Below are 25,096 nucleotides of genomic sequence, written 5' to 3'. Positions count from 1 at the left end.
TGCTCATTCCAAATCATTTATGTGGAAGAAAAGGAAAGTCATTTTAATAAATGGGAAATTCTATTAGAACTGATGAAAATTTTAACAGAACTAAAAATATTCCCTTGAAATGTTCAGCATTTGGGCAGGAACGGACTTTTAACAAGTTAGTCTTGTAAATTAAATGTAAGGAAGTTTAATCAGCTTTAAAGAGATGCAAACAATAGCTTTTTGTATCAGTTCCAATCCTTAGCCTCTTTTGAACTACAAAGACTCCTCTTACAAAGCCAATCGTTAAATAAATTTCGCAATATCAAAAGCCATACAAATCTTTTGAGGAGGGAAAAAAGTGTTTTTTCTGGTTTCCTAATCCTGTGTTCAAAGAAGCTTTTATATTATTAATAACAACAAAATCAAAAGACCAGCAACAATTTAACTGCAAAATAAATGCAACAATAAGAGTATTAAAAATATACCAGATGGAAGATAATCCAAAGGAAATTCAAATAATCTGGATTTGTACACAGAGTGTAAATGGAATTCCTCCTAAAATAAAAGACATCTAAATTTAGTAAATCAATCCAAACTGAGGCTGATGCTTTAGCTAGAACTATACATTTTTGTACCCGGGAACTTGCAGATCATAATATTTTGAATTACACACACTTCCATACTCACATACAGGAAGTCGACTCACAACCCCAATTGGGACTGGAATTTCCACAGCTAAGTGATGCGGTTGTTAGGCGAAACATCACATGACCACACCGCTTAGTAATGGCACTCCCCGTTGCCATCATTAAGGAAATCCCCCTGGTCATTAGCCTAGGACCCACCCCAATCCAAGCCATTCTGGGCTTGGTCCCTCCCAGCCCTGAGCCTCAGTAAGGTAAGGGACTCCCTCCAATTCCTCCCACCCACCTAACTCCCCCCATCTCTGCCCTTTTGGCTACGCTGCACCCTGCCTTGCAGGGCGGCAAGCAGCCCCAGAACTGCGCGGCTCTGGGCCTGCTTGCCAAGCTATGGTTCAGGGGCTTCTTGGCATCTGACAGCTGACCTTCGCTGTCTTCTTGATCCCGCTGCTGGCGAGGTGTGCCTGGACTGGCTCTTTGCACCAAGAAGCACCTTTGCACTATGCTGCTGGGCTGGGCTGGGCTGGGCTGGGGCTGGGGCTGGGGCTTTGCAGGAGGAAGGAAAAAGCCTCACGAAGGGGCTTCTTGGTGTGCCGCAGTTCTGGGGCTGCAAGAAGCAGCCTCTGAGTGTGAAGCCCAGCCTCAGCCTGGCCCAGCAGCATGGTGCAAAGGCACTTCTTGGCACAAAGGGCCAGGCCAGGCACGCCTCGTCAGCAACGGGAGCAAGAAGACAGCGAAGGTCAGCCGTGGCGGTGGAGCACAAGGCAGCAGGGGTCTCGGAGTGCAGGATGGTAAGGGCAACTGCAGCTGGGACTAGGCTGGGGCAGCTGTGGCTTCCAGGGGTGGCTTCATGCTGTGCTGCAGCTCAGGGGCTTCTAGCAGCCCCAGATTTGTGGCACCCCAAGAAGCCCTGAGCTGCAGTGCAGTAATCAGCCCCAGAGCAGTGTGGTTCTGGGGCTGCTTGCCGCCTCGCAAGGCAGGGTGCAGGGTGGCCAAAAGGGCAGAGAAGGGGAGGAGATAGGTGGGTGGGGAGAATTGAAGCACCCCTGTGGTCATGTGGGCAGGCTGCCAAGCACCCAATTTTTGATCATGTGACCATGGGGGCACTGTGATGGCCATTAACTTTGGGGACCAGTCGTAAGTCCATTTTTTCAGCAGCATCGTAACTTCGAATGGTTGCTGAATGAATGGTCATACAGTAAGTCGAGTACTACCTATACACATATGAAAAATATACAATGAAGATTACTTTTCTAAACTCATTTTTATTTCTGAATTCTTACAATAGCTAGAATCTATGTAAGGACTGCCAGTCATATATTAAATATATAAAGAAAGTCTGAGGATAATCTTTGCAGTTTAATTCTACTTACTTGAGATGTAAAGTTTTCTTCCGGTTCAATAAGGTATGTGTGATTCCCATCATAGAACATACCACTGTTAAAAAAAACAAAATAAAACAGATATCTGACTTGCAGGTTACAATATAACTAAGTACATATAATAATACTATATGTAAAAAGAGAGTCTCATGTTCAAATGGGCTATGGTTGCCCCATAATTGTTGACCCTTCAATTGCCCCAATTAGAAGCTAATTTTGGTTGTTTCCTGTTCTGGGACACAAACCAATTCATCTCGTTGTCAGTTGAGGATAAACCCAAAGGAATTTCCTCTCTTCTGTTCTCTGCCTATGAGCAAAACAGCTATATACCTCCTTCCATGTGATTAATTTAAATTGTGTCAAAACCCATATTCTTTGCAAGGCAAAGGCCCTATCAAACAATTATTGACCCTAATGAATGTTTTAGTTCCTTACACCTGGCAGTGGCGTGCCTACTATTTGCCACCAGTGGGCAGTAAAAACTGCAAGCTGGTAAAAATACCTTACTTAATTTTGAATAACTAGGTTCTCACTTTACAGACATGCTTATTAGTTGCAACAGTTTCAAGAATCCTCTTCGTAACTATCTGTAGTTCTCAACTCTGTGATAATATACTTGTTGTAAGGTAACAAAATAGGATGCAAATGATTTGGGAACTAATCTTTAGCAGTGTATACAAACGAGCTGTACAGTGTTTCAGATCTGTGACAATATACGTTTTGCATATCAGGGGTTATATCTGAGAATTCTTGCCCTAAACCTTTGTTTCTCAAAGATATACCCTGAATACAGAATACCTTATATAAAATAATATTAGTATATCTTTCAGATCAAATATGTATACAGTGGTATCAGACCAGTGCATGCAGTTATCCCGCATGTAGTAACAATGGTTGTGAAATCCATTGTAGTTAAATGTTAGGACGATATCACCCCTTGGTGATAAAAGCAATTTGACAGTGAAACCAATTATTTTAGAGGAAGGTTAAGCTCTCCCAAACTGGATGTTTTCAAACAGAGGCCAGCTTTTAATTCACAAGGGATATTCTATCCCTAGAATTCCGGTATCTATGTCATTATGATATCAAAGGTCTTCTCCAAGTATGTTGGTGGTAGGCCTGAAAAAGAGCATAGGAGTCCCATGCTTTTTCAGTTTTTGTGCTGCTAATCCTGAATAAACATCAACACCTTTGAATTTGGTAGAGCCCAAAAGTGCCAAATAAGTTATTTCACTTTCCTGCGTAGCAAGAATGATGTTTTGTGCTTGGTTATTCAAAGCAAGGCTAGCTATAAGTTAAAGAAGAAATTACTGTAGTGTTTTGAGGCCAATCTGGAGGACAACATCTGATTTCAGGAAGGTGTTCAGACTTGTATGTAGTTAATTCCAGACAGGTTCAGTGGAATGACAGAAGACTATTCATGAGACAGTCCCCTCTTTTAAGTAGCTTATGGGATAGTACTATCACATATGTCTGCTTGCTCACATACCATATATAACAGCCTCTCTTTCCATTACAAATATTTATTAAAATGTTCAATACTAGCAAAGTGGTACAGTTACCTAAGTTTTAGTAGATATACATTCTAAAATTTCAGTAGCTCAAAACAGAAGGACAAGAAAAAAATCACTACACATGTACTGCACAGATTAAAGACTTTTTCACCTGGCACGAAGTGTGGTAAATTTGAAGAAAAAGTTGAACATCAAAATCAAGATGAGAATTTAGAAAGTTGATTTATAAAGCACCAATTTTCCTGGACATGCACACAGCTAAGTATGTTAGGGAACATAGCAGTGCACTCAATTGTCTCTCCGCCCATGTTCCCTTTTCTTTAGTTGGCATTTAGATCATTTAGAGGAAAGAATCCCTCTTTGCCAGGTATTTCTAATACTTGGATTCTGACCTTGCACATATAAGCTTAGTTCTTCCTTTATAACTGGCAGGCTGATTAAATAATGTATGTTATGCATTCAGTTATGGTATGTTTAAATACCATATGTAATGTGTTCTCACTGGGATGACATATTCCCTGGAGACTACATCTGTTATTTAAAAATCAGTATCTGTTTGTACACTTGCAATGTTTCTTCTTTTGAAATCAATGCATATTTTTCATTGAGGATCCTTTTAGGCAGACATATATTCATTTGCATGCACTTACTGCTTAATATGAATACATCTTTTTCACTACCTGGTTAACCTAATTATTGCTTTCTGATCATTGTTAAACGCCGAGTTTTAATTCCTCTCCTTGATCTTTCATAGGAACAGTTATTTAGAACAGTTTTTTCTACTTAATCTCAGCAATAATAGTAATATGGAAGTTTAAAATGTTAGTATTTCTCTGTAAGATCACATTTGTATGAGTATGTATTAGATAAACAGACAGATATTCTCCAAGTTTTTATTCTCTCTTTGTAATTTTGATTTTGTTGTTATTACTGGTTTATAATTCTAACTTTTTTTTAAAAAGGTTTTGTATATATTTTTATTACACACATACATGCATGTTCATCTCATTATTCCCTTTCAGGATAAGCAACCTTATACAAAACACAGATAGCGTAAGTAGTAAGCAAAAGAACTTAAAAGTCAGGAAATAACAGGAATCAAAAGGAAATCTAACTAAATCTACTTTACACCAACACCATTCATTATACTTCTCCATAACTTCCTACCCTTGCAAATAATCTTTGCTTCCATCATGTCCATGCATCAATACACGCATTGCCTTTTGTTCTTTAAATTTCTCACTGAAGTATTTTTCAAGGTCTCAACAACTCCAATACTATAACATATTTTTCAGTCTTCTACTTCCTCTCAAGACATTAACTCTTCTTTTATGTACAGTATATATGTTTTGCAATTCAATTTGAATCAGGTATGTTACGGCACTGCACACACTTTCTAGCAAAAAGTATGTTGACAGGTAAGGTAGTTTTCACATTAGAGATCCTAGCTTGTATAAGATAGTATGGAAAAGCTTAGGATAAAACTGGACTTTGCTTGCACTTTTGGTACACTGGCCAAAATACGCCCAAATTGACACTGGTCTTGTGTCTTTACCGTCAAGCATGAATGCTGCATGAGACATGGATACAACTAAAACTAGCAACCTAGTTTACTGTTTCTTTAAATTACTAAAAAGGGACAAGGAATAGAAAAGGGAAAAGGGATGGATGGATGGATGGAATGATAGATCTTTAGGCAGTGTCATGAGTAAGGATGGTGAGCAGGGGGCTCCCATCCAGGCTGTAAAGCGCATGCGTAGTACTGAGGAATTAGGTGGCCATTCAAAGAGACACAGATCGGGCCCGCCTTAGTCTTTGGGGTTTATATGTCTGGGTTTTTCCCACACTTCTTCAGTTTGTTAGGATTTTCTGTCATGTAGCAGTAATAAAACACTAGAGACCTATTCTTGTCTCAGCGTGGTTCCTGGCTGTTAGGACAGGCAGAGGTCTAAAGAGCTAAATTTAATTTAATTTAATTTTTTAACTTTATTTATTTTTATATCCCACCTTTATTATTTTTATAAATAACTCAAAGTGGTGAACATACCAAATACTCCTTCCTCCTCCTCTTTTCCCCACAACAGCAACCCTGTGAGGTAAGTTGGGCTGAGAGAGAGGGACTGGCCCAAGGTCACCCAGCCGGCTTTCAGGCCTAAGGTGGCAGGACTAGAACTTTACTATTAAAGAAACCCATCCAGCCAAAGCCTAAAAAATGCATTAAAAATACTACTTTTAGGGTGATGCTCAGTTTATAACATGAAATTAGTGTGCAACCTGTTGTACATTTGCAAAAGTTTTTTATCTATATCCATATCCATATCCATCTCAGAATGAGAAGGGGGAAAATGGACAATATAACACACATACACACTCATGCATGCAACTTTATTTATTGTAAACCACCCAGAGTCCCCCATAGGGGGAGATGGGCGGTGATATAAATTAAATAAATAAACAAACAAACACAATCCTCAGTTCTGCAAAATACGTACATAATAATGTTTAAATGTATTTTGAAAAGTGATACTCAAAGCATCAAGCCATCAATCAATGAAGTTCCCCTAAGATGAGAGCAAGCCTTTCAGGGAAATTGGAAGATGACAGAGAATCCTGAGATAAGTGCTTCTATTTATAGCAGCAGCATCCCCTGCTTGACCTTAGAAGTAATATCTTATCAGGATGAGCATTCAGGTTTGAGGCATATGTATGAAATATGCATATGAAATATAAACATATGCATGCATATTGTATGAAATAGAAGCAAACGAGTAAATAATCCTCTGCATTTAGAATGTATTCAATATTTTATATACATTTACTTGGAAATTACGGCACTGCAAAACAGAATAGTTGTCCTAACAGTCAGGAACCACGCTGAGACGAGGAATAGGTCTCTAGTGTTTTATTACTGCTACGTTAGACAGAAAATCCTAACGAACTGAAGAAGCGTGGGAAAACCCATACAGATAAACCCCAAAAGTCAAGGTGGGTCTGTTCTGTGTCTCTTTGAATGGCTGCTCAACTCCTCAGTACTACGCATGCGTTTTCCCCCCTGGATAGGGGCCCCCTCCTGCTCGCCATCAGTGCTCATGACAATAGTACTGCTATCCCCGGTGTACAGATTAGGATGTGAGAGAGGGGCCTGCCTAAATTCAGTTTATGGGCTTACAATTGGGCTAAGATACAAAGCAGGGATTTCACACCACAGCACAGTTCTACAATGGCCTGCTTTTATGATTAATATAATCTGTAGTGCATGTTGTTCCTATGGTCAGGACTGTGATGTGCAAAATTCTACTTGCAGCTGCAAGATCGCTATATAAAAAGCTGAGGGTTAAAACCATGTGTGTAAATAAAAGGGAAGTGGTTTTCAGCTAAGGATTAGGAGAAACTTTTTAAGGGTGAAACTGTTCTACAGTGGAACATATTGCCTGTGCATGTGGTGGCCTTTGCCAGATGCATTTAAAGCCAAGTTGGGACAGCCATTCAACAAGGATCTTAGCAGCACAGCCTTCCCTAACCTGATGTCTTCAAACTGTGTTGGACTACAACTTCCAAGTTTGATGTGATAACTACAAATTCTGAGAGTCCAAAATATCTAAAGAGTGTCAGGTTAGCAAAAACAACAAAAGCAATATTTTGCACTGTAGTTCTAGCACCAGATAGACAGCTGTAGGGAGTAGGGAGATAACCTTAAAGTGGGAGTGCAAGATTGGTTACATAAATACCAGCTTAGTCCTGAAAGAGAGAAGAACATATCAAGATTGCCTCGCCTTGATTCTCTTCATATAAGGGAAGGGAAGAGAAACTACATCAGGTTTTCAAGATTTCGTTATTATACACTGCAACAATAGAGTTCCAGTAGTCCTTGCGGAGTCTGTATCTGAATCTGGCCTACCTCAAAGGGCTGAAGTTGGACTGTCTTTCCAAAGACCTTTCCAACTTTAATTCCATAACAATAGAAGATAAAATTATAGAAGATATTACCTTTTGAATAATGGTTTGTAGAATCTGACATTTGGGCTACTTCACCATTTGGTTTGCGCAAACTAAAGTATACCGCCAAATCAGATTTGGGAATGATGGCTTAAACTGGATTTCAAAATTTGGTCCAGAGTAATCTGTACTTCACGTGAATCAAAAAGCAGATGAAAGAAATTAGAAAAGGTGAGAGAATTTATAAATTACAGGCTCATTTCCCACTTTTCAAACTTGCCTTAAATGTGGTCATCTGTCAGGACCCAGGAAGCATGCCTTCTTCATAGCTGCCCCTGCCCTGTGGAGCACCCTCCCTCCTGAAATCCGGCAGGACCCCATCCTCCTTGTCTTCCGAAAGGTCTTAAAGAACTCACTCTTTCTCCAGCTATCGGGCTAAGGTTAATCCAGTAAAAGTGAATGTTCAGGTGTGGGGGAGTTCTTTTTTTTTGGGGGGGGGGGGTTGCCAGGAGTTGCTTTCATGTTGGTTGCATGGTTATTTTATGTTTTATTTTATCATATCCTTGTGAGCCCCCCAGGGTTACTGTGTATGAGATGAGCAGCCATATATGTCTTTTAAAACAAACAAACAAACAAATGTTTTAGACAAGGGTGGCAAGCCATAGACCATATATAGCCCCACAGAGCACCAGTGTAAATCCCACTCTTTTTTTTCCTACTGAATATAATAATCATCTGTACCAATTAATTTTTGGTGACAGACTGTTAAAACAATCTGTTAAGTATCTGTTCTGCTTAGTGACTGGTAGTTGAAGCTGACAAAATGTATTTCAAACTTATGGACATACTTTATAGAAATTTAAATTTCAGAAATACTTTGCCACTGGACTTTTTATTTTTTTAATTGCATCTTTTTCTTCTTTTTAAATATATGAAAATCTTAGTGAATGGATATGAATGTGTGTGTGTGTGTGTGTGTATGTGTATGTATGTATGTGTGTGTGTATGTATGTATGTGTATATATATATATATATATACACATATACACATACAAACATACATACAGTATATATATAATTGTATTTTGTTTATTAAACAGTAATTTAACTTCTCTCCCACTTTGCTTTGTCCCTTCTCACCTTCCTCAATTGGCTTCACCCAATTTTTCAGCATAGCCCTCAACATGCCACACAAGGCAGAATGAGGTCCAAGGACCCAATGAAACAATCCACACCTCTTTGAGACTGAAGGACCCTACCCGTTCCAAAAAACAATCTATCTTAGCAAAGGCAAAACCAATTCTTCTGCTACTCAGTATAAAATTGTCACCTGACTATAATAATGAATATGTCATGAATACAGATGGTGAGCAGGAGGGGGCCCCTATCCAGGAGGGAAAACACATGCATAGTTTAGAGGCTTTGAACTGTCCTTCAAAGAAACTCAGAGCAGACCTGCCTTGAGTTTGGGGTTTTATCTGTCTGGGTTTCCCACGCTCCTTCAGTTTGGTAGGATTTTTGTCTACTAGAGCAGTTAATAAATGCTAGAGACTAATTCCTTGTCTCAGCGTGGTTTTTTGCTTAAGTTAGGACAGAATATATGATAAATCTATTTTTAAATTTGGGTTAGAAATTTGAGTAGTAGCAGGAATTACATGTTTTCTATAATTACTGATGAACAGACCAAAGATCCATTATTCCAACATTTTGATTCCTGAAAACATATGTATAACTCAAGTGATACATAACACTTCTGACTTGTAACTACTGACAGAGTTTGTCTCATGCATTTGTTAAATACTCCTTTAAATATTGGTTTGGCTACAGGCATCTATTTAAAGCAAGCTACTCTGTCTAATACTATATAACAACATCTGCAATCAAACTCAACTGTGAGTTGATTCTAATAATGCAAATATTTTTACAGTAATTTGGTCCAGTCTCTGTTTAGGAGAAGTAGGGTAGACTTACATTGTAGCAGAAAATGACATTTCAGAATCATCTTGTTCCATTTTAATCATTTTATTCCATCTTAGAGAAACTTACTGAAGTCCTTGGCAGGTGGACAGAGCAACAAATGAGTCTGGATTCCCTCTGATGTGACCTTGATAATAACAATGTTCTCCTCCCTGTAATTAGAACAGAGACTATGAATTCACATCACTTCCACCATGTCACAAAGACAGCTCTCAGTCAAACCACAGAATAGGATGTAAGTCAGCCAGGTTGAAATAAATGGTTGAATGATACAGCAATATCTAGTTGGGCCTCCCTATATTTGGTGATGGAAGGGGTGGACCCAAACTAAGTAATTGCTAAGCTTTATGTTGCCTACTCTTGCTTAGGATGCTGATCTCTTATTGAAGAAGAGAGGAAGGGGCAGAAAACACTGGCACTAGTTGTGCTCTGCAATGTCATATATACAGATATACAGTATATCTTTATTGCAGGCAATCTATCCTTTCAAACAAACATTATTTCTCTTATAGAACATTAAGTCAATGGATCATATGAAGACACTGAAGAATTCTCCCAAGTAAGTTTTTTTTCCAAGTACATTTTTTCCACAAAAGGTTGTAAAACTTCACAATAAATGTTTGCAAGTAAATTGAGACAGGGAAAAGGGGACTGCACATATTCAAGAGAAACAGAATCTGTGGGCTGAATATGGTCAATGGATTTCTCAGCTCCACTGAAGATACATTTACTCAGAAAGCTCATATACTCAGTCACCAAATATGGTTTAAATATGCTGGGGAATTCTGGGAGTTAAAGTCCACACATCTTAAAGTTGCCAAGTTTGAAAAACACTGGTTTAAACACCTTTTGGTTGCTTGAAAATAATGGCTTTCTGAAGCAACATTCTAACATGAAGTTTGCTTGTAATTCAAAAGTTCACATCTTGCCTTGTAACAGCCATTTATCAAATCAGCTTTGCAGACTTATGCAATTTTTCAAGCTTTCAGACAACAAAAACTACCCTGCCAGAAGCAGAACCCATTGTTGTAATACAAATATGTTAACTTTAGTTTGTCACTGGTAGTTAAGTAACTTATCCATGCTTAAACTCATCATTTAATCTTCATCTGTTAGGAATACTGGGAAACATAACCAAACCCTAAGTGAATCATTTTTTTTACAAAAGTATTTTAAAAATTAACTAAATGAATTTAAATGAACTAAAATTAAAAATTAACTATATGCATTCATGCTCTATATGAAATAAACCTCTATTTCCCTAAAGCACATTAAATTCCAATAAATAAGCATCACACAAAAGCTCACTCCCCAATTTGGGTTTTCCAGTCCTAAAAACAGTACTTCCAGGTTGCAGTAAAATGTCACTTTCCATAATTCCTATGTAGATGTCCTTTAGCAATTTGCTAGCCCAAGGAAAGAGGCAATCAGTGACATCATTTGTTAGTCACAATGATGCCCCGTCTTAGCCAAGCTAATGAGTTGCCTGATATTTCTGAAATACCAACAGATGATTAACCTTTTTTTTCCCCAGCAGGCAGCCACTGAAGGGACCTGGGTTAAGAAATCATTATTCTCAGGATGTAGGTAAATGTTATTACCAATTACTAAAGCATCCACAAGTTTCAATCAGCAGAAAGATAATGCAACATTTTCAAGTTGCACTGAGACAAAGGTTATTGGTACATGGAGAAAGAGGAAAAAGACGAAAGACAAGTGCTTATCCACAAATAATACTGTGGCATTTATCAAATAAACTTCATTTTGTGTGGCATAACAATCCATTATGTATGGGAAACCTGATTCCACACCAATCAAACTTCAAGATGGATCTTGAAGGAATGCAGAAATGTAGAAATAGATAGCTTACAGTAAGAGGAACAACCCTAAAAAAATCAGAAGAGATGTGGCAGAATTGTTTGGTGGCATCAAGAGAGAAAGTGACTAGGGCAGTGTTCTGCTGAGAAGCTAGTAACCCATGTTTATCAACCGGCCCTATTTTTTTCTTTTTTCTCTCTCTCTTCTTCTATTGATTTGGGGGCGGTATAATTTGGGATATATTTGAAGAGTGAGACTGAAGAGTGAGAATGTATGTGCTTGCCCAGCAAATAAGTTCAGGCAGAGATGCCATTTGACAATTACACACTAAGTTATTTTGTGGCAACCAAAAACAGAACATTCAAAATGTGTGTGTCTCATTATAGAATTCTATCCCTTTCCAATTATAGAAGGTGCAGGGACATATTAGTTGTTTATGCTAGATGACAGCCTACTTATTTACCTGTCTTTTCACTGAATGTATGCTACTGTGCTGTTCGGTGCCTTGTTTTTATGATACAGTTACATGCTTCTAACTTTTGTAATTATACTCTGCTTTTGGATTAGTTGAATAAATTTCTAAGTAATAATGAATAACATAAGTAGATCTCTGGGACATACATATATAACCACAGATATTTACTCCATACCTTTCTGGTCCCAATAAATATTTTGAATGGGAAGAAGATGGGTAGTGAACTAGAATGATTAAGAGAGGGTATCTGCATTTGTTTTTATTTGGAAAGTCATACAGCTTATATCAAAAGTATAACATATAAGATCATTATTCTAAATATCAGCTTTGAAAACAATATATGGTCAGTTGAAATCACAGAAACAATACAAATACTACATCAGCTCTAGAAAAGTGTCCTTGATGTCAAGGGAGACCTGTGCTACTGATACCATGCTTTGTGCATTCAGCTGCAAGGCATGCAAAGATGGCTTACTGACATCTGGCAAAAGAGATATGACAGCATCTGTTCAGAAAGCTGTTTCTTGATTGCTTTCTTTAAGAGCAAAGAAACTGGCTTTGAATAGCACCTAGGAAAAGGCCAGAAAATTAGGGACCGTTTTTTCTTGCCTTCTTGATTCTAAACAAATCAGATGTGAGCCAATTAAGATCAAAATGTGTTATATGCAAACATGTATAACCCAACCCAGTGTTCTCTGAATATCTTAGAATTACAACTCTGAGAACATGCCAGGTTGGAAAGCCTTCTAACCAAACACAGTGTCTTTCTTCTTCAGAAAACAGTCATGGGTCTGGCCTATCTGAAAACAAAAGAATGGAAAGTTGCTTCATCCTTTTTCTAAGCCACTTCTATTCTCCAGCTCCTGTAAATCCAGAAATTAATCTGCACCTTTTGGTTTAGAGCCATAAAGAAAGAAAGGCGAAGAAATATAGGAGAAAAGAAGGGTTAACGGGATAAGAAAAGGACTAAGCACATTCATACTAATGCTACTATGATCCAAATTACTCCTTCCCAGATTGCTTTTTTCCTAAAAGCAGCTGGTCATTTGTAACACACATAAGCAACCACATTTTGAAAACTTCAGATACAATAGACCAAATTTCCATTACCTTATCTTAACTTTACAACATGCAGGGCATTTATACCATTTGCACAATGTCATTACTATTCAAATGACACAAATGATGTCATTTGCATCCATTTATGCCACTTGCAACATAATTTAATGCCAATGACTAATTTGTGACATTTGTGTACTTTGTGGTATTATGCAATGACAGAAATGGTCACAATGGCATACTTTCCTATGTAACAGAAATTTGCAAGTAACAGACACCCCCTCCCCCAAAACATTTTGTACAGCTTCAGGAATACTCAGCAAAGTATAAAACCAGAAAGATATTTTTTTTTAACAAATCAATAACAATGCTGTTTTTTCCATGTTATGTCTATCCACGATCATTTGCTTTGGCTACTTTATACAATGTTGGGGAAAAAAATCTTGCACAAAGTGGAACTACAGATTAGGATTAAGGTAAAGATTGGCAAAAGGAGTTTTCCAAAAGCATTTTTGCTGGAGTAATGCAGCTCTGGAGAGAAAAATTTTCATGCTGTTGCTAAGTCCCCTACATATCTACTCCCCAAACCAATTTTTCCCAATTTGCACCTCAGAGCTTAGATAGTTCCCTAAGGCAGGAAAGAATCAGTGGACAGAGCAAGCAGCTCTTCTCTATTACCTATTTGCTAGGGAAGAATTAAATGGACACTAGTCTACCAATACCTGGATAGTATAAAAATGCTCCATAACGTTGTGTTTCGTTACATAATGTATTTTTATTACTCTTCCAGTACATTTTTTAAAATAAAAAAATACTGAAATACATAGAACATTATTTTGTTCTATAATACTATCTAAATTGTGTGGTTGACTTATTTTTGGAAAAGCATCTTTCCAAATAAATAAATAAATAAATAAATAAAATGGCAAGACAATAATCAAGTTTTCTTGCACTGGAACGCCACTGTGATACAGGAAGTCTGGACCCATTTAAGAACAGAATCCAGATACTTCAAAAAACAAAAGAAACCATTGTTTGTTCTGAGATCTTTCTTTGACACAGTCTGATTTACAAAAATGCCTTTACTATTTCACATGGATCCAAGTTTACATGGAACAGAACCTTATTTCCCATGTACATTGCCTCCTTAAAGACTGCAGCTTAGTTAGTATACACATTAGAAGTATAGGGAACTGCTTTATAGCAAGCCAAAGTGCTCCGCCTAAACCAGCTGCAGCTTTCTCTGTCCTAGTTGCCTTTCAGAGGCATTGGACTTCAGTGCCATTTAAAATATTCCAAATCATAAAGTTCAGTCTATTGTGACTGCAGTGTCATTTATTTTCCGATCTTCAACTGAGTTGTTCTTTTAAGTGACGATACTAAGAAGCATATACCAAGCAAATGCTCTACCAAGAATTAAGCTCTCTCCTCAAGGGGGGAAAACCTAACATAGAATTGGATGCATGTGATGCTTTAACATTCATCCCATAAGTACATCCCGTCATTTCCTTGTAATAAAGTGATCTGGTAATTAAAAGATTCTTAACAGTGCATTATTGTCATGCAGTAGTTTGTTCTTGCAAGGTCTCCATAACTCCTTCCTATTTACTTTCATGTGGTTCTGTCTAAAACCAATTGCGAATAAGAAGAGTTGTGAAGTTGCCATGTAGAACTAAACTAAATGAACAAAAACTTGAGGAGGTGTATATTTGACTATGTAATGGAATGCCTTTTATGCACACAATTATGCACAGTGCCCATTACACTGCATGGGCATTTAACATTAGTCCCATATCTCTTCAGTGTTACAAAACTCCCTGGAATGGGCAGGGGGCTTTGCACTGATGGAAGGAGAAAAATAGGAGTTCATCAAACAAAGCACAACTGGCAGCAGAATACAACTCCGTGGAACAGAAACGCATTGTGCGCTGTACTTTAACTTTAAAATTCTAATTGGGCTACCCTAGGAGAAAGTGAATTATGCAAGTCAAAAACTTGAATAGTTTACCTCCTGGGAGGAAGAAATGGGTGGGAAAGAGAGGGGGGAAAAAAACTGATTTCCTGAGTCAATCTCTTTTCTGGTTCTGGGGAAGGGCAATGATGTTCAAGTGTGTAACTGTCAACTTGGCTTAACTTCGCAACTTGCAGAATGAAAAAGAAAGCCTATAGAAATCTATTGAATTTACTCAGTACTAACTGGAGTGAGAACTAGTTCCAACTTTTCTGTCAGATGGAGAGAAGAGGGGGTTGCACTCGAACTTCTTTACTGGCTCATTTTGATAATGCAATTAACCATACAGTGTATTTCTTACAAGGCACAAAGCATACTGTATATTCTCACACACATGCTTGCAAAAATACTGGGAGAAAGGCTAGTTTAAGTATCTTTATACCCCATAATGTGCAGAGGTTTAGAGAACAGATTTCCTCTGTCCAACATGTGGAATTCAGGTTAATTTTTGCATTTAGTGGCCATGTAAGTCAGTAATGAGTTGCCATTTTAGTGTGTGAATGGAAGATCGAGAAAGCGTTGACATGGGCTGAAGCAAGCCAGGGTTTGGTTGGGGAAAGGCTAGAAGCATGCAAAAATAAAGATGATGGACAAGAATCAAGAGAGTGAGAAATTTATGCTCTGGAGTGCAAAAAGAACCTTATAAGCCTACTTATAAGATTAAGTGCAAAGATTACTGCAGATGCTGACTGCAGTCAGGAAATCAGAAGACGCTTAATCCTTGGGAGAAGAGCAATGACAAATCTCGATAAAATAGTTAAGAGCAGAGACATCACACTGACAACAAAGGCCCGCATAGTTAAAGCAATGGTGTTCCCCGTAGTAACATATGGCTGCGAGAGCTGGACCATAAGGAAGGCTGAGAGAAGGAAGATCAATGCTTTGGAACTGTGGTGTTGGAGGAAACTTCTGAGAGTGCCTTGGACTGCAAGAAGATCAAACCAGTCCATCCTCCAGGAAATAAAGCCAGACTGCTCACTGGAGGGAATGATATTCAAGGCAAAACTGAAATACTTTGGCCACATAATGAGAAGACAGGACACCCTGGAGAAGATGCTGATGCTAGGGAGAGTGGAAGGCAAAAGGAAGAGGGGCTGACCAAGGGCAAGATGGATGGATGATATTCTAGAGGTGACGGACTCGTCCCTGGGGGAGCTGGGGGTGTTGACGACCGACAGGAAGCTCTGGCGTGGGCTGGTCCATGAAGTCACGAAGAGTCGGAAGCGACTAAACGAATAAACAACAACATAAGATTAAGGCCCTTTAGATCATAATCTTCTTGGGGCAGATACTAGGCCACCAAATGGTAAATTATCACAAATGGACAGGAATATTTTTGTGAGAAAAGCAAACTTGTGAGAAAAGATTAAAGTAAAACACAGTAAGTTGGCAAAGTTTCCATAATAATGAAAACTTGTTCTAGATAATTCAAACAACAAATAAGGAAAGAACAGGACAACTTCCCAAACAAGGACAGAAATAGACAGGAGTGAAAATATATAAAAAGAACAGATAAAAAACAAATGTGTTGGACCTGTCCAAAAATAAGAGAACATCATTGCTGCCTCCTTTCTTCAGAAGCTACTTAGGATGCATGTGTTTGAGAACAAATAAGCAGCATCAATAATGCCTTACATAGTAGATACATCCTGGAACATTTGCTTGGAACAGGGAACATCAATACTCCATTTATTCTAAGGAATCATTCACATTAAGTGCTTTCCTGTCTAAGATACAACAATAAAATAATATAGCATCATATCTGTGTCTACAATGGAGATTTAATATTTGGTTGTCCAATATCCTCCTTTAATGATCCCACAGAGAAGACTTGATCACCCTGCTTTATGTTAAGAATACAATCCATTATATAAACATGCAAAGCTTGTCTTCGGGTCAATACCACCAGTCTCTAAAGTTGGCATTGTCAATTCTTGATGAAAAAAACAATCATGGCACATCAGCAAAAACTTGGGGTAAGAGCTAGAGAACAAGATTTCTCTACAATATACAGTTACTGCAAAAGCTGTCATGTTATTTCCAATAAACAATACCAGCCATGAAATATTAGGCTTACTACAGATAATACACAGTCCAGAGTAAAACTGTGGCATATCTTGAAAATTAGAAATAAAACTATATGCACAGTGAATCATGAAGAAAGTAAATTAAAACACAGACTATATATTCCTTATGTTGCTTCCAAGCTATGGAATGAATTCCCTCAGGATCTGCACTCAGCACTTTCAGAAAATAGTCAAGTCCTTTTTCTTCAGCTGTGCATTCAGTGAGCTAGTTTAACAGTGATTTTAACTGTTTTTATGAGATTTTAAAGTATTTATATTTCCTCCCTCCCTCCCTTTTTCTTTCTTCTAAGTTACTTGAATATCAAGTCTTGGCAAAAATAATAAATAATAAATATGTGAATTAGTGATATGGTCTTGGAATTAAGCATTTTATAGATGGGGATATATTTTATAGATGGGGATCATAGACACAGAGCAGTTGTCCTGCTACTCTTTGTGTTCTTAAAAATCACATAAGCCAAAGACAGAGCTAACCTTTTTCTTTCTTAATCTATTCACCTGAACAAAAGTCCATCCTGCTGGGACATTTTAATAAGAAACCAGTGATTGTTGGTGGTATAAGAGTTCACCAGAAACTGAATGAGTAGCAATGGGGGGTTTAGAACAAAATGCTATTACATCTGTTAAACTGCTAGTATGCTTATTAAAAGTAAAGGTATAATTTTAGCATATATTCCTCATTAGGAGGCATTTTACATAAATTTGCCCTTGCTGTGATCAAAGATCTTATATGAAAAATGGATGAATTTTTCAAGAATACTTAAAACCACACTGGAAAAATAGAGATCATCTGGAGGAAATGAACATTAAAGTAGACTGGTTTTGGCTAAGCTATATCCCAAAATGCACACAGAGTAAGTTATTAAATCAAAATCAAGATACAGAATCAGTTGAAAAACACACTTCCAGGGCTTAGGAGTGAAACATATAGAAAAAAAGCAACCTACTACACACATTAAGGCATTATGTGTTAAAGCAAAATGTGAGAGGGGCAAAGAAAGTATCCACTAAGCCAAATGTTTAGCTCCAATTAATGGAACTCAAGAATCTATTTTTTTAAAAAGTAGATCTCACAACCCAAGTAGTTTCCTATGAGGAACAATCAAGAAATTAAATAAACCCCATTATTATCTCTAATATAAAGAATATCAGGCAGTCAGTACTGAAAGAGGACCCTAATTACCCCAATACTTAAGAAGGTACTTCCTCACATTTTAATCATTGTCTTACCAGTTTACAAGCCACAAATCACAAATTTAAACAATAGGTTTTGAAGACCTGTATTACCAGCAAAAGCTTTTGGAGAAGGCCACATAATTAAGGGGTCACAATGCACTACCTACAGACACCCTGGCATACATGGCTGTCCCAGTAACATCCACATGATCCCCCACAAAAAATTAATAATTTTTTTTGAACATTTACATTTTAAATGGCCAAGATTTTGAAGTCTCTCAAGATTTGCTAAAAGAATATCAAAATTTTGGAAGTTTTGATAATCTCTAAAATCTAGGATATCATCATCATTATAACTCTGCAGCTACACTGATGCACCTACAATAATTTTACACCCCTTTTAGTGTTCCCCAGATCATAGGCTGAATATCTTTAGACTAAGTATTCCCATATCATATCTACCATTCAGCTTATCACAAATAGTTTCAATAGTTTTACATTATGGTAAAGAACTACCCTCATTAGAATAAAATGAGGAATAAAATCCAACTGGATTTTAAAAGCACTTGCTAGATATCCAATATACAGAAATTCAAGTCCCCATTCTTCTTTAATATCAACATCTTTAGTATTTACACTGTGGAATGAACAGGTTCTTTTAATCTGTACTTTACTTTTTTGGGCACTATTACCTTAATCTTTTTTTTAATACGAGAAAGATTTTGGATCTGAACATGGTGATTTTCATTGTGGCACAGAACTCCTTTTAAATTTATTGCAGCAATTCACAAAAATTGACCATGAAGATAATCCATATATGGATTACAACCTTTCTAAATTGTGTTGGCAGGAATGGAAGCAAACTGGTACATCTCATTCTCTTTAACAGCAATCTACATTTAATCCTTTTGATTGAAGGTTTGTAAAGCACTGGAAAAGTCACCTAACAATCTTTTACAAGTAATCCTACTGTTGGTTTACTATACACTAAGGCAAATAAACTAATGTAACATCAGAAATGGATTCTGTCCCTGTGCTTTTAATTGCCATGTCTGTTACTGCAAACCGTTCATTGGATCAGTTGGTGTGGGAAATAGTTTTGGCATAAAAATTAACAAAACAAAGAACTTTGAAAACCCTATATTTATTCAAATTTGAACAACTTTTCCTAGATATATTAACAGTGTTTTTCTGGACAGATTACTTTGTACAAATGCAGTTCCGGACAGAAATATTGAATAAATATGTTTAAATATTTTTATTTCTCAGTATGATCACATATGTGATAGATGATAGCAAGCCTCTATACCATAACTATGTTCTTAATAAATAATTATGTGGAGCCAGTTGCACCCAGAATTCCCCATTCCACGCAGATTTCTCCATGCCAATGCTGTGAAGTAGGCATGTATTGAAAGCATTAACATGAGCTAGTTTATAGTACAACTGTTATCAAAAGTTCAATTATGGTAGAACTATAATCAGCAATATCCAGATATCAGCTTTTATTATGAAAGGTAATCCTTCGACAGAATTTCAGAACATAGCCATACACCTCTCTGTCATATCCATATGGTTTGCACACTTAAAAACAGCCCCAGTTGCCTACAACCAGAGCCCAACAGCAGCACTCTGCAGTACAGTTTGGACAACTGAATTGCCTGCCTCAAAATAACAATATCACAAAAATGAGTTATCAGGCTCTTACTTTAACTTCCACCATCTTCCCATTATGGTCAATATGCCTCTCAAGGTATTCTGAAGACAGTAGGTCACTGAAACAATATAAAAATAGAAATATATTAACATTATTTTCTAATATATATATGACTTTCACTGTGCTAACCATCTGGTAAAAAAGTAGCATTTGTAGAGTATAAAATCCAATCGGAACTATTTTTAAGCATGTTTATATATGTGCAAAAAACACTGGACAGGTAACTCCACTACACCTTTGTTCCAAACGCAATATTTTTCTCATCACATGTATACAGCACCTATACTTAAGGGCAAGGTTTCTCAACCATGATTCTGTGGAACCCTAGGGTTCCATGAGAGATCACTAGGGGTTCCCTGGGAGATCACAATTTATTTAAAAAAAAAAAATTTCAAATTCAGGCAACTTCACATTAAAGAGGTAAGTTTCATTCTTTATTTTTAGTTTAAGAACACTGTTAATGCATATGCAGGCCTACACATGAATGTAATAATTTTAGAGCTTCTGGCCTATATTTGAGCCTGAATGTACAGGGGTTCCCTGAGGCCTGAAAAATATTTCAAGGGATCCTCCAGGGTCAAAAAGTTGAGAAAGGCTGCTTAAGGGTATTGCAGTTGCTTTTTAAAATATATAAATAAAGCCAAGAACGCCACCCCCAAATAAAATATAAAATTTATTATAGAATATAGGTTTCCGTGGCTGCTATCTAACAGTGAGGTGACTTTCAGGGAATGACATATTCATTGTCTCATATTGCATTACCTAGAAATCATTTTGCCTATAAAATTGATTACTTTCTTTCTAAATACAGTAAAGCAAACAATATGTAGCAGAATGCATTTCTTTTTGCCTTTAGCATTTCAATCCTTCTGTATGTATCAACAGATCATGAAAAATACCTGCGTAATATCATCTTTATTTCAAATATTCTCTCATTGTTACTAATAGTAGTAGTATCCTTTATTGATTAGTCAACTGACCATATCAAAGCATGGCATCAGCCACAGTAAGATACAATAAAATGAAATAAAGTAAGATACAATAAAATGAGGTAAAATAGGCTATGGTGAGATAAGATAGATAAAATATAGCAAGGTAAGATAAAGGATAAAAACTAAGTTAAAATACTATAAGATAAAGTACAGTGCAGAGATGTATAGTAAAATGGATATTAAACTTGAAGACAGTATGTGTTTAGGTGAATTCATCACCTTTGCATGCAACCCCAATGTGTTCTATGAAATGTATTCTCTGATGGATAGCCTTGACTATAAACTTAACAGTTCTAGTGACTACATATATATTTGTGCCCTGAAGGAAATAAAATAATATTTTGTTGGCATCCCGATATATGGTTCCGTCAAGTAGTGTCTGCAAATACTGAGCCCTTGCTGAGGCATATAATTGACAGTTGGACATGTGCAATGTCTTCTATTTCTAATGCTCCACAAACCCATGTTCTCGCAGAATATGGCACTTGATGGAATCATCCGTATTTGACCACGGAATTGTAACTAAGACAATTAGCTTTATGCAAGTGATCAATCTGGTAACATGTGGGATAAAATTTGACACTCTATAAACCTTCACACAACTTTAAAAGGGGATAGGAATTCAAGACATTGGCACAAAGAGCGTTCCAAACTCCCCAGTACAATGCCCATGGACATTAGGAGGTATGGGCAAAACCTTTTAAACTATACATGTTTTCCTTCTGTTTAAAGCAGCTATTTTGAAACAGACTTTTCAACCATTTTGAAACTGTTTTGAGCTCAAAATATCTGTTTTGAGGTTGAAACACTTCCCAAACAATCAGAACTCAGAGTGCTCAAAATGGAGTATTTTGAGCAGAAATGTCTTAACTTGAAACTTTATGCACATTCCTAAATATTAGCAAGTTTGTATGGCACCTACCGTTCCTCTGACTGAAAAGTGTGTGCATGTATGCATATTCATACAGTATCTATGTACACTAGAAAGCTGGCATGTTGCAAAGAAAAGCACTATCTTTATTTTTAAAATTGTCTCTAGGCAGGGAGAAAACTACAGGGAGATACTTGCTTTTCAAAGCCATGATTAGCACAATCAACATCTTGTTTATGAATACAAAGCAGAGAATGTGAAGCCCACCTCATCCAGGCAAGAGACATCTTGACATTTCATCTAACATCATTTAAGGTAAAAATATTTAACAAATAAAAGAGCTTTCTAGAACCTTTTAATGCAATGCATAACATTTCATTAATTTTTATAGCTCTGCTAGACAAACAACACCACTATAGGCTAAGCTCTGAAGAACTTTGAACCTAGATGTGCAAATAATTCATTAAAGCTGAAGACCAGCCTGATAAAATTTTAAGCAATATAAAAATAGTAAATCACTTATTAAATAGCATAATCTGTGTACACACACACACACACACAGACATACACAAACACACACACAGTCTAAACCACTCCATGACATCCAAAATATACATTAAATTGTGAGCAGCTAACAATCCAGTGGCCGATGTTATCCATTCTATCACATACATTTTTATCATATTCTATGTAACAATGTCCTTTTTTCTGATAGCAGGAGGGAAACATAAAACTGACCTGATTGAACTGAAAAATGCAACAGGTAAAGTGTAACATATTTGGTGTGGTAATCTTTATAAAAGTTACAGTAGAATAAAACATGAGCACAAGCCAATTTGGCCCTGTGGTTAAAGACACCAGGGTAGAAACCAGGAGTCTGGGAGTTCTAGTCCTGTCCTAGGCATGAAGTTGGCTGGGTGACCTTGGGCTAGTCACTCTTTCTCAGCCCTAGTGTCATGTTCATCGTTCCAATGGTTTGAATACATCGTAACGTTTCACATGTCACTTTCCTGTTCCGTGTCTGTCATTTGCGGGGAGGGGAATTTCAGCCGTGCCAGGCTGTAATCTCCTTGCTGTTCTGCAGGAATGTATGTTAGGGTTATGACATGTATTCAAGATTACTTTCCCAGGCCGATGTGTGACGGTTGCCAACACCTGGGAGGGGGTGGTTACTATGGTGGGATGAGGGGCGGTATTGGGTTTGAAGCGAGGGTATTTAGTTTGTATTTCGCACGCTTTGGCTCATTCTCAGCTTTCTCTGTATTTGCATACTATTCCTTTAATAAATCAGTTATCTTTAAGCCCGGGCTTGTGAGACTGAGTATTTGGGATTAGGCAACCATTACACCTAGGAGAATGGCAAACCACTTCTGAAATTTTGCCAAGGTAAAATGCAGGGACTTGTCCCAGCAGTCACCAGCAGTTAAGACTGATTTGAAGGTACAAAAACAAACGAACAAAACTTTTAGGCAGTATTTTCTTTCATTCATACACTACAAATGTAAACATGTTCTTTACAGAAGATGTTCTAAAATCTGCTCTCTGGGACTCCTAATGTAAGCACATCAACTTTTAAAAAATCAATCAATCAATCAATCAATCAATCTGCATGCTCTCCAATCTTTGGGGAATAAAGGAAATAGCCGGCAGGTTTTCCTACATTGTATTTTCTATTTTTAAATGGAATTCACAAAATGCCTGGGGGAGGGACCAGAAAATCTTGGCTCTACTATGTCCATGATCCTGCCCTGTCCTCTTTCATCACTGTCCTCCCCACTGCAGATCTCCCTATCCCATAACATACTGAAGTATGGCCCATGGTCAACAAAGTATGTCCATTGTGGCTTCTACCATTACAGGTGTGTGTAAGCCTTTGAGGACTAACGACATACAGGTAGTCCTCAAGTTATGACTGTAATTGGGACCAGAATTTCCATCATTAAGCTATGAGGTTGTAAAGCACGACATCGTGTGACCGCATCATTTAGCAACAGCAATCCCAGCAGTCCCTGTTGCTGTCATTAACCAAATCTCACCTCAGCCCAAGCCATTCCCAGCTTGGTCCTTCCCATCCCCAAAGCCTCGGTAAGGTAAGGGACTGCCTACTCTGCCTCCTCTTCAACCCCCACTGGCCTATCTCCCCCCATCTCTGCCCTTTTGGCCACCAGCTGCCACCCAACCCTGCCCGCTGCACCACACGCCATGACTGTACTGGCCCCAGCCTTCTTCATGCCTCCTTCTTTCACACAGGTGCAGCCAAGACCTTTCTTGCATCCCACCCAGGGCCTCCATTCATTGGACCTGGCTAGAAGTCCTTCTATCACGCTGGTGCAGCTGGGATCTCCTGTCACACCCCAAGCTTCTTTCATGAAAAAAGGTTGGCATGAGAAAGCAAGCCCTGGGCCGGGTGCAAATGAAGGCCCTGGGTGGGGCAAGAGAAAAGCCCCAGCTGCACCAGCTCAAAAGAAGGCATCCTGAAAGAAGGCCCCGGGCAGTACAGTAGTGGTGTGCAGTGCAGTGGGCACAGGGGCAATGAGCAGGGCCAGGCAGCAGGGGCAGCTGGCAGCAGTGGGTAGGAGGGCAGCCAAAGGCAGTTGTAAATGTGGGTGGGCCCAAGTGGGCCCGAATTTTGTTCACGTGACTGCAGGGGCACTGTAACAGCCGGAACTTTGAAAACCAGTCATAAGTCCCTTCATTCAGCACCGTCATAACTTTGAACAGTTGCTGAACGAGTGGACGTTAAGTGAGGACTGCCTGTACTGATTTATGCCAGAACAGCATTCTGGAAACTGTTATCCATTCTGTTTTATCAAGGAATCAGTGATTTAACTTGCTCTAACCACTATCTCATACTGATGGTCTACCTTAACTTAAGGTTATCTAGTTTGGTGTAGAAGTTAAGGCACTGAGCTAGAAACCAGGAGACCATAAGTTCTAGTCCCACCTTAGGCACAAAACCAACTAGGTGACCTTGGGCGAGTCATACCCTCTCAGCCCTAGGAAGCAGGCAATGGCAAACCGCTTCTGAAATCTTGCCAAGAAAACTTGCAGACTTGTCCAAGCAGTCACCAATGACTTGAAGGTGTGCACACACACACACACAGACGAAAGCTATCTAAATCAATCCAAGAGCTGAATGGACAGAATCAATACAATGCAGTCAGAGGCTAATCACAGGTAGCTGAATTTCTCTGAAGTTGCTGAATTGTATTAAATATTCATCAGTTGCCAGACTATAACAGTTAAAAATAAATTCTTGATACGTCATCGGCACTCTCATCAAGAAAGAGGAAAGGATGTGTTTGTTTCTTCCTGAGAAGAACCAGAGAACTTTTAAAGAAAAGCTGAAATACATGAATGGCTCTCAGTGGAATAGTCCTCCAGGAGCAAAGCTTTTTTTGTGGCTTTCAGACAACTAAATGCAGAGGCTTAGAGAATCCTACAGCACAGCTGCTAAGGATATGGGAAAC

The 25,096-nt window shown here is 38.0% G+C and overlaps 1 protein-coding gene across 1 annotated transcript in view; it reads right to left on the bottom strand.

The window, feature by feature from the left end:
- The window catches only part of ADAM22 (ADAM metallopeptidase domain 22), a 138,942-nt gene that overhangs the window by 67,480 nt on the left and 46,366 nt on the right, over positions 1 to 25,096 (bottom strand). The window contains exons 4-7 of the mRNA XM_063303593.1: positions 19,755 to 19,821; positions 9,490 to 9,572; positions 1,985 to 2,048; positions 456 to 525 (exon numbers count right to left, since the gene is read on the bottom strand). Coding sequence (XP_063159663.1) covers positions 456 to 525; positions 1,985 to 2,048; positions 9,490 to 9,572; positions 19,755 to 19,821 — 284 coding nt within the window. The remainder of the gene's footprint in view (positions 1 to 455; positions 526 to 1,984; positions 2,049 to 9,489; positions 9,573 to 19,754; positions 19,822 to 25,096) is intronic.

Source organism: Candoia aspera, chromosome 4 (genome assembly GCF_035149785.1).
Source record: "Candoia aspera isolate rCanAsp1 chromosome 4, rCanAsp1.hap2, whole genome shotgun sequence".
NCBI lineage: Eukaryota > Metazoa > Chordata > Lepidosauria > Squamata > Boidae > Candoia > Candoia aspera.
The sequence above is the reverse complement of the archived record's forward strand: the minus strand, read 5'-3'. Positions and strand labels throughout refer to the sequence as shown.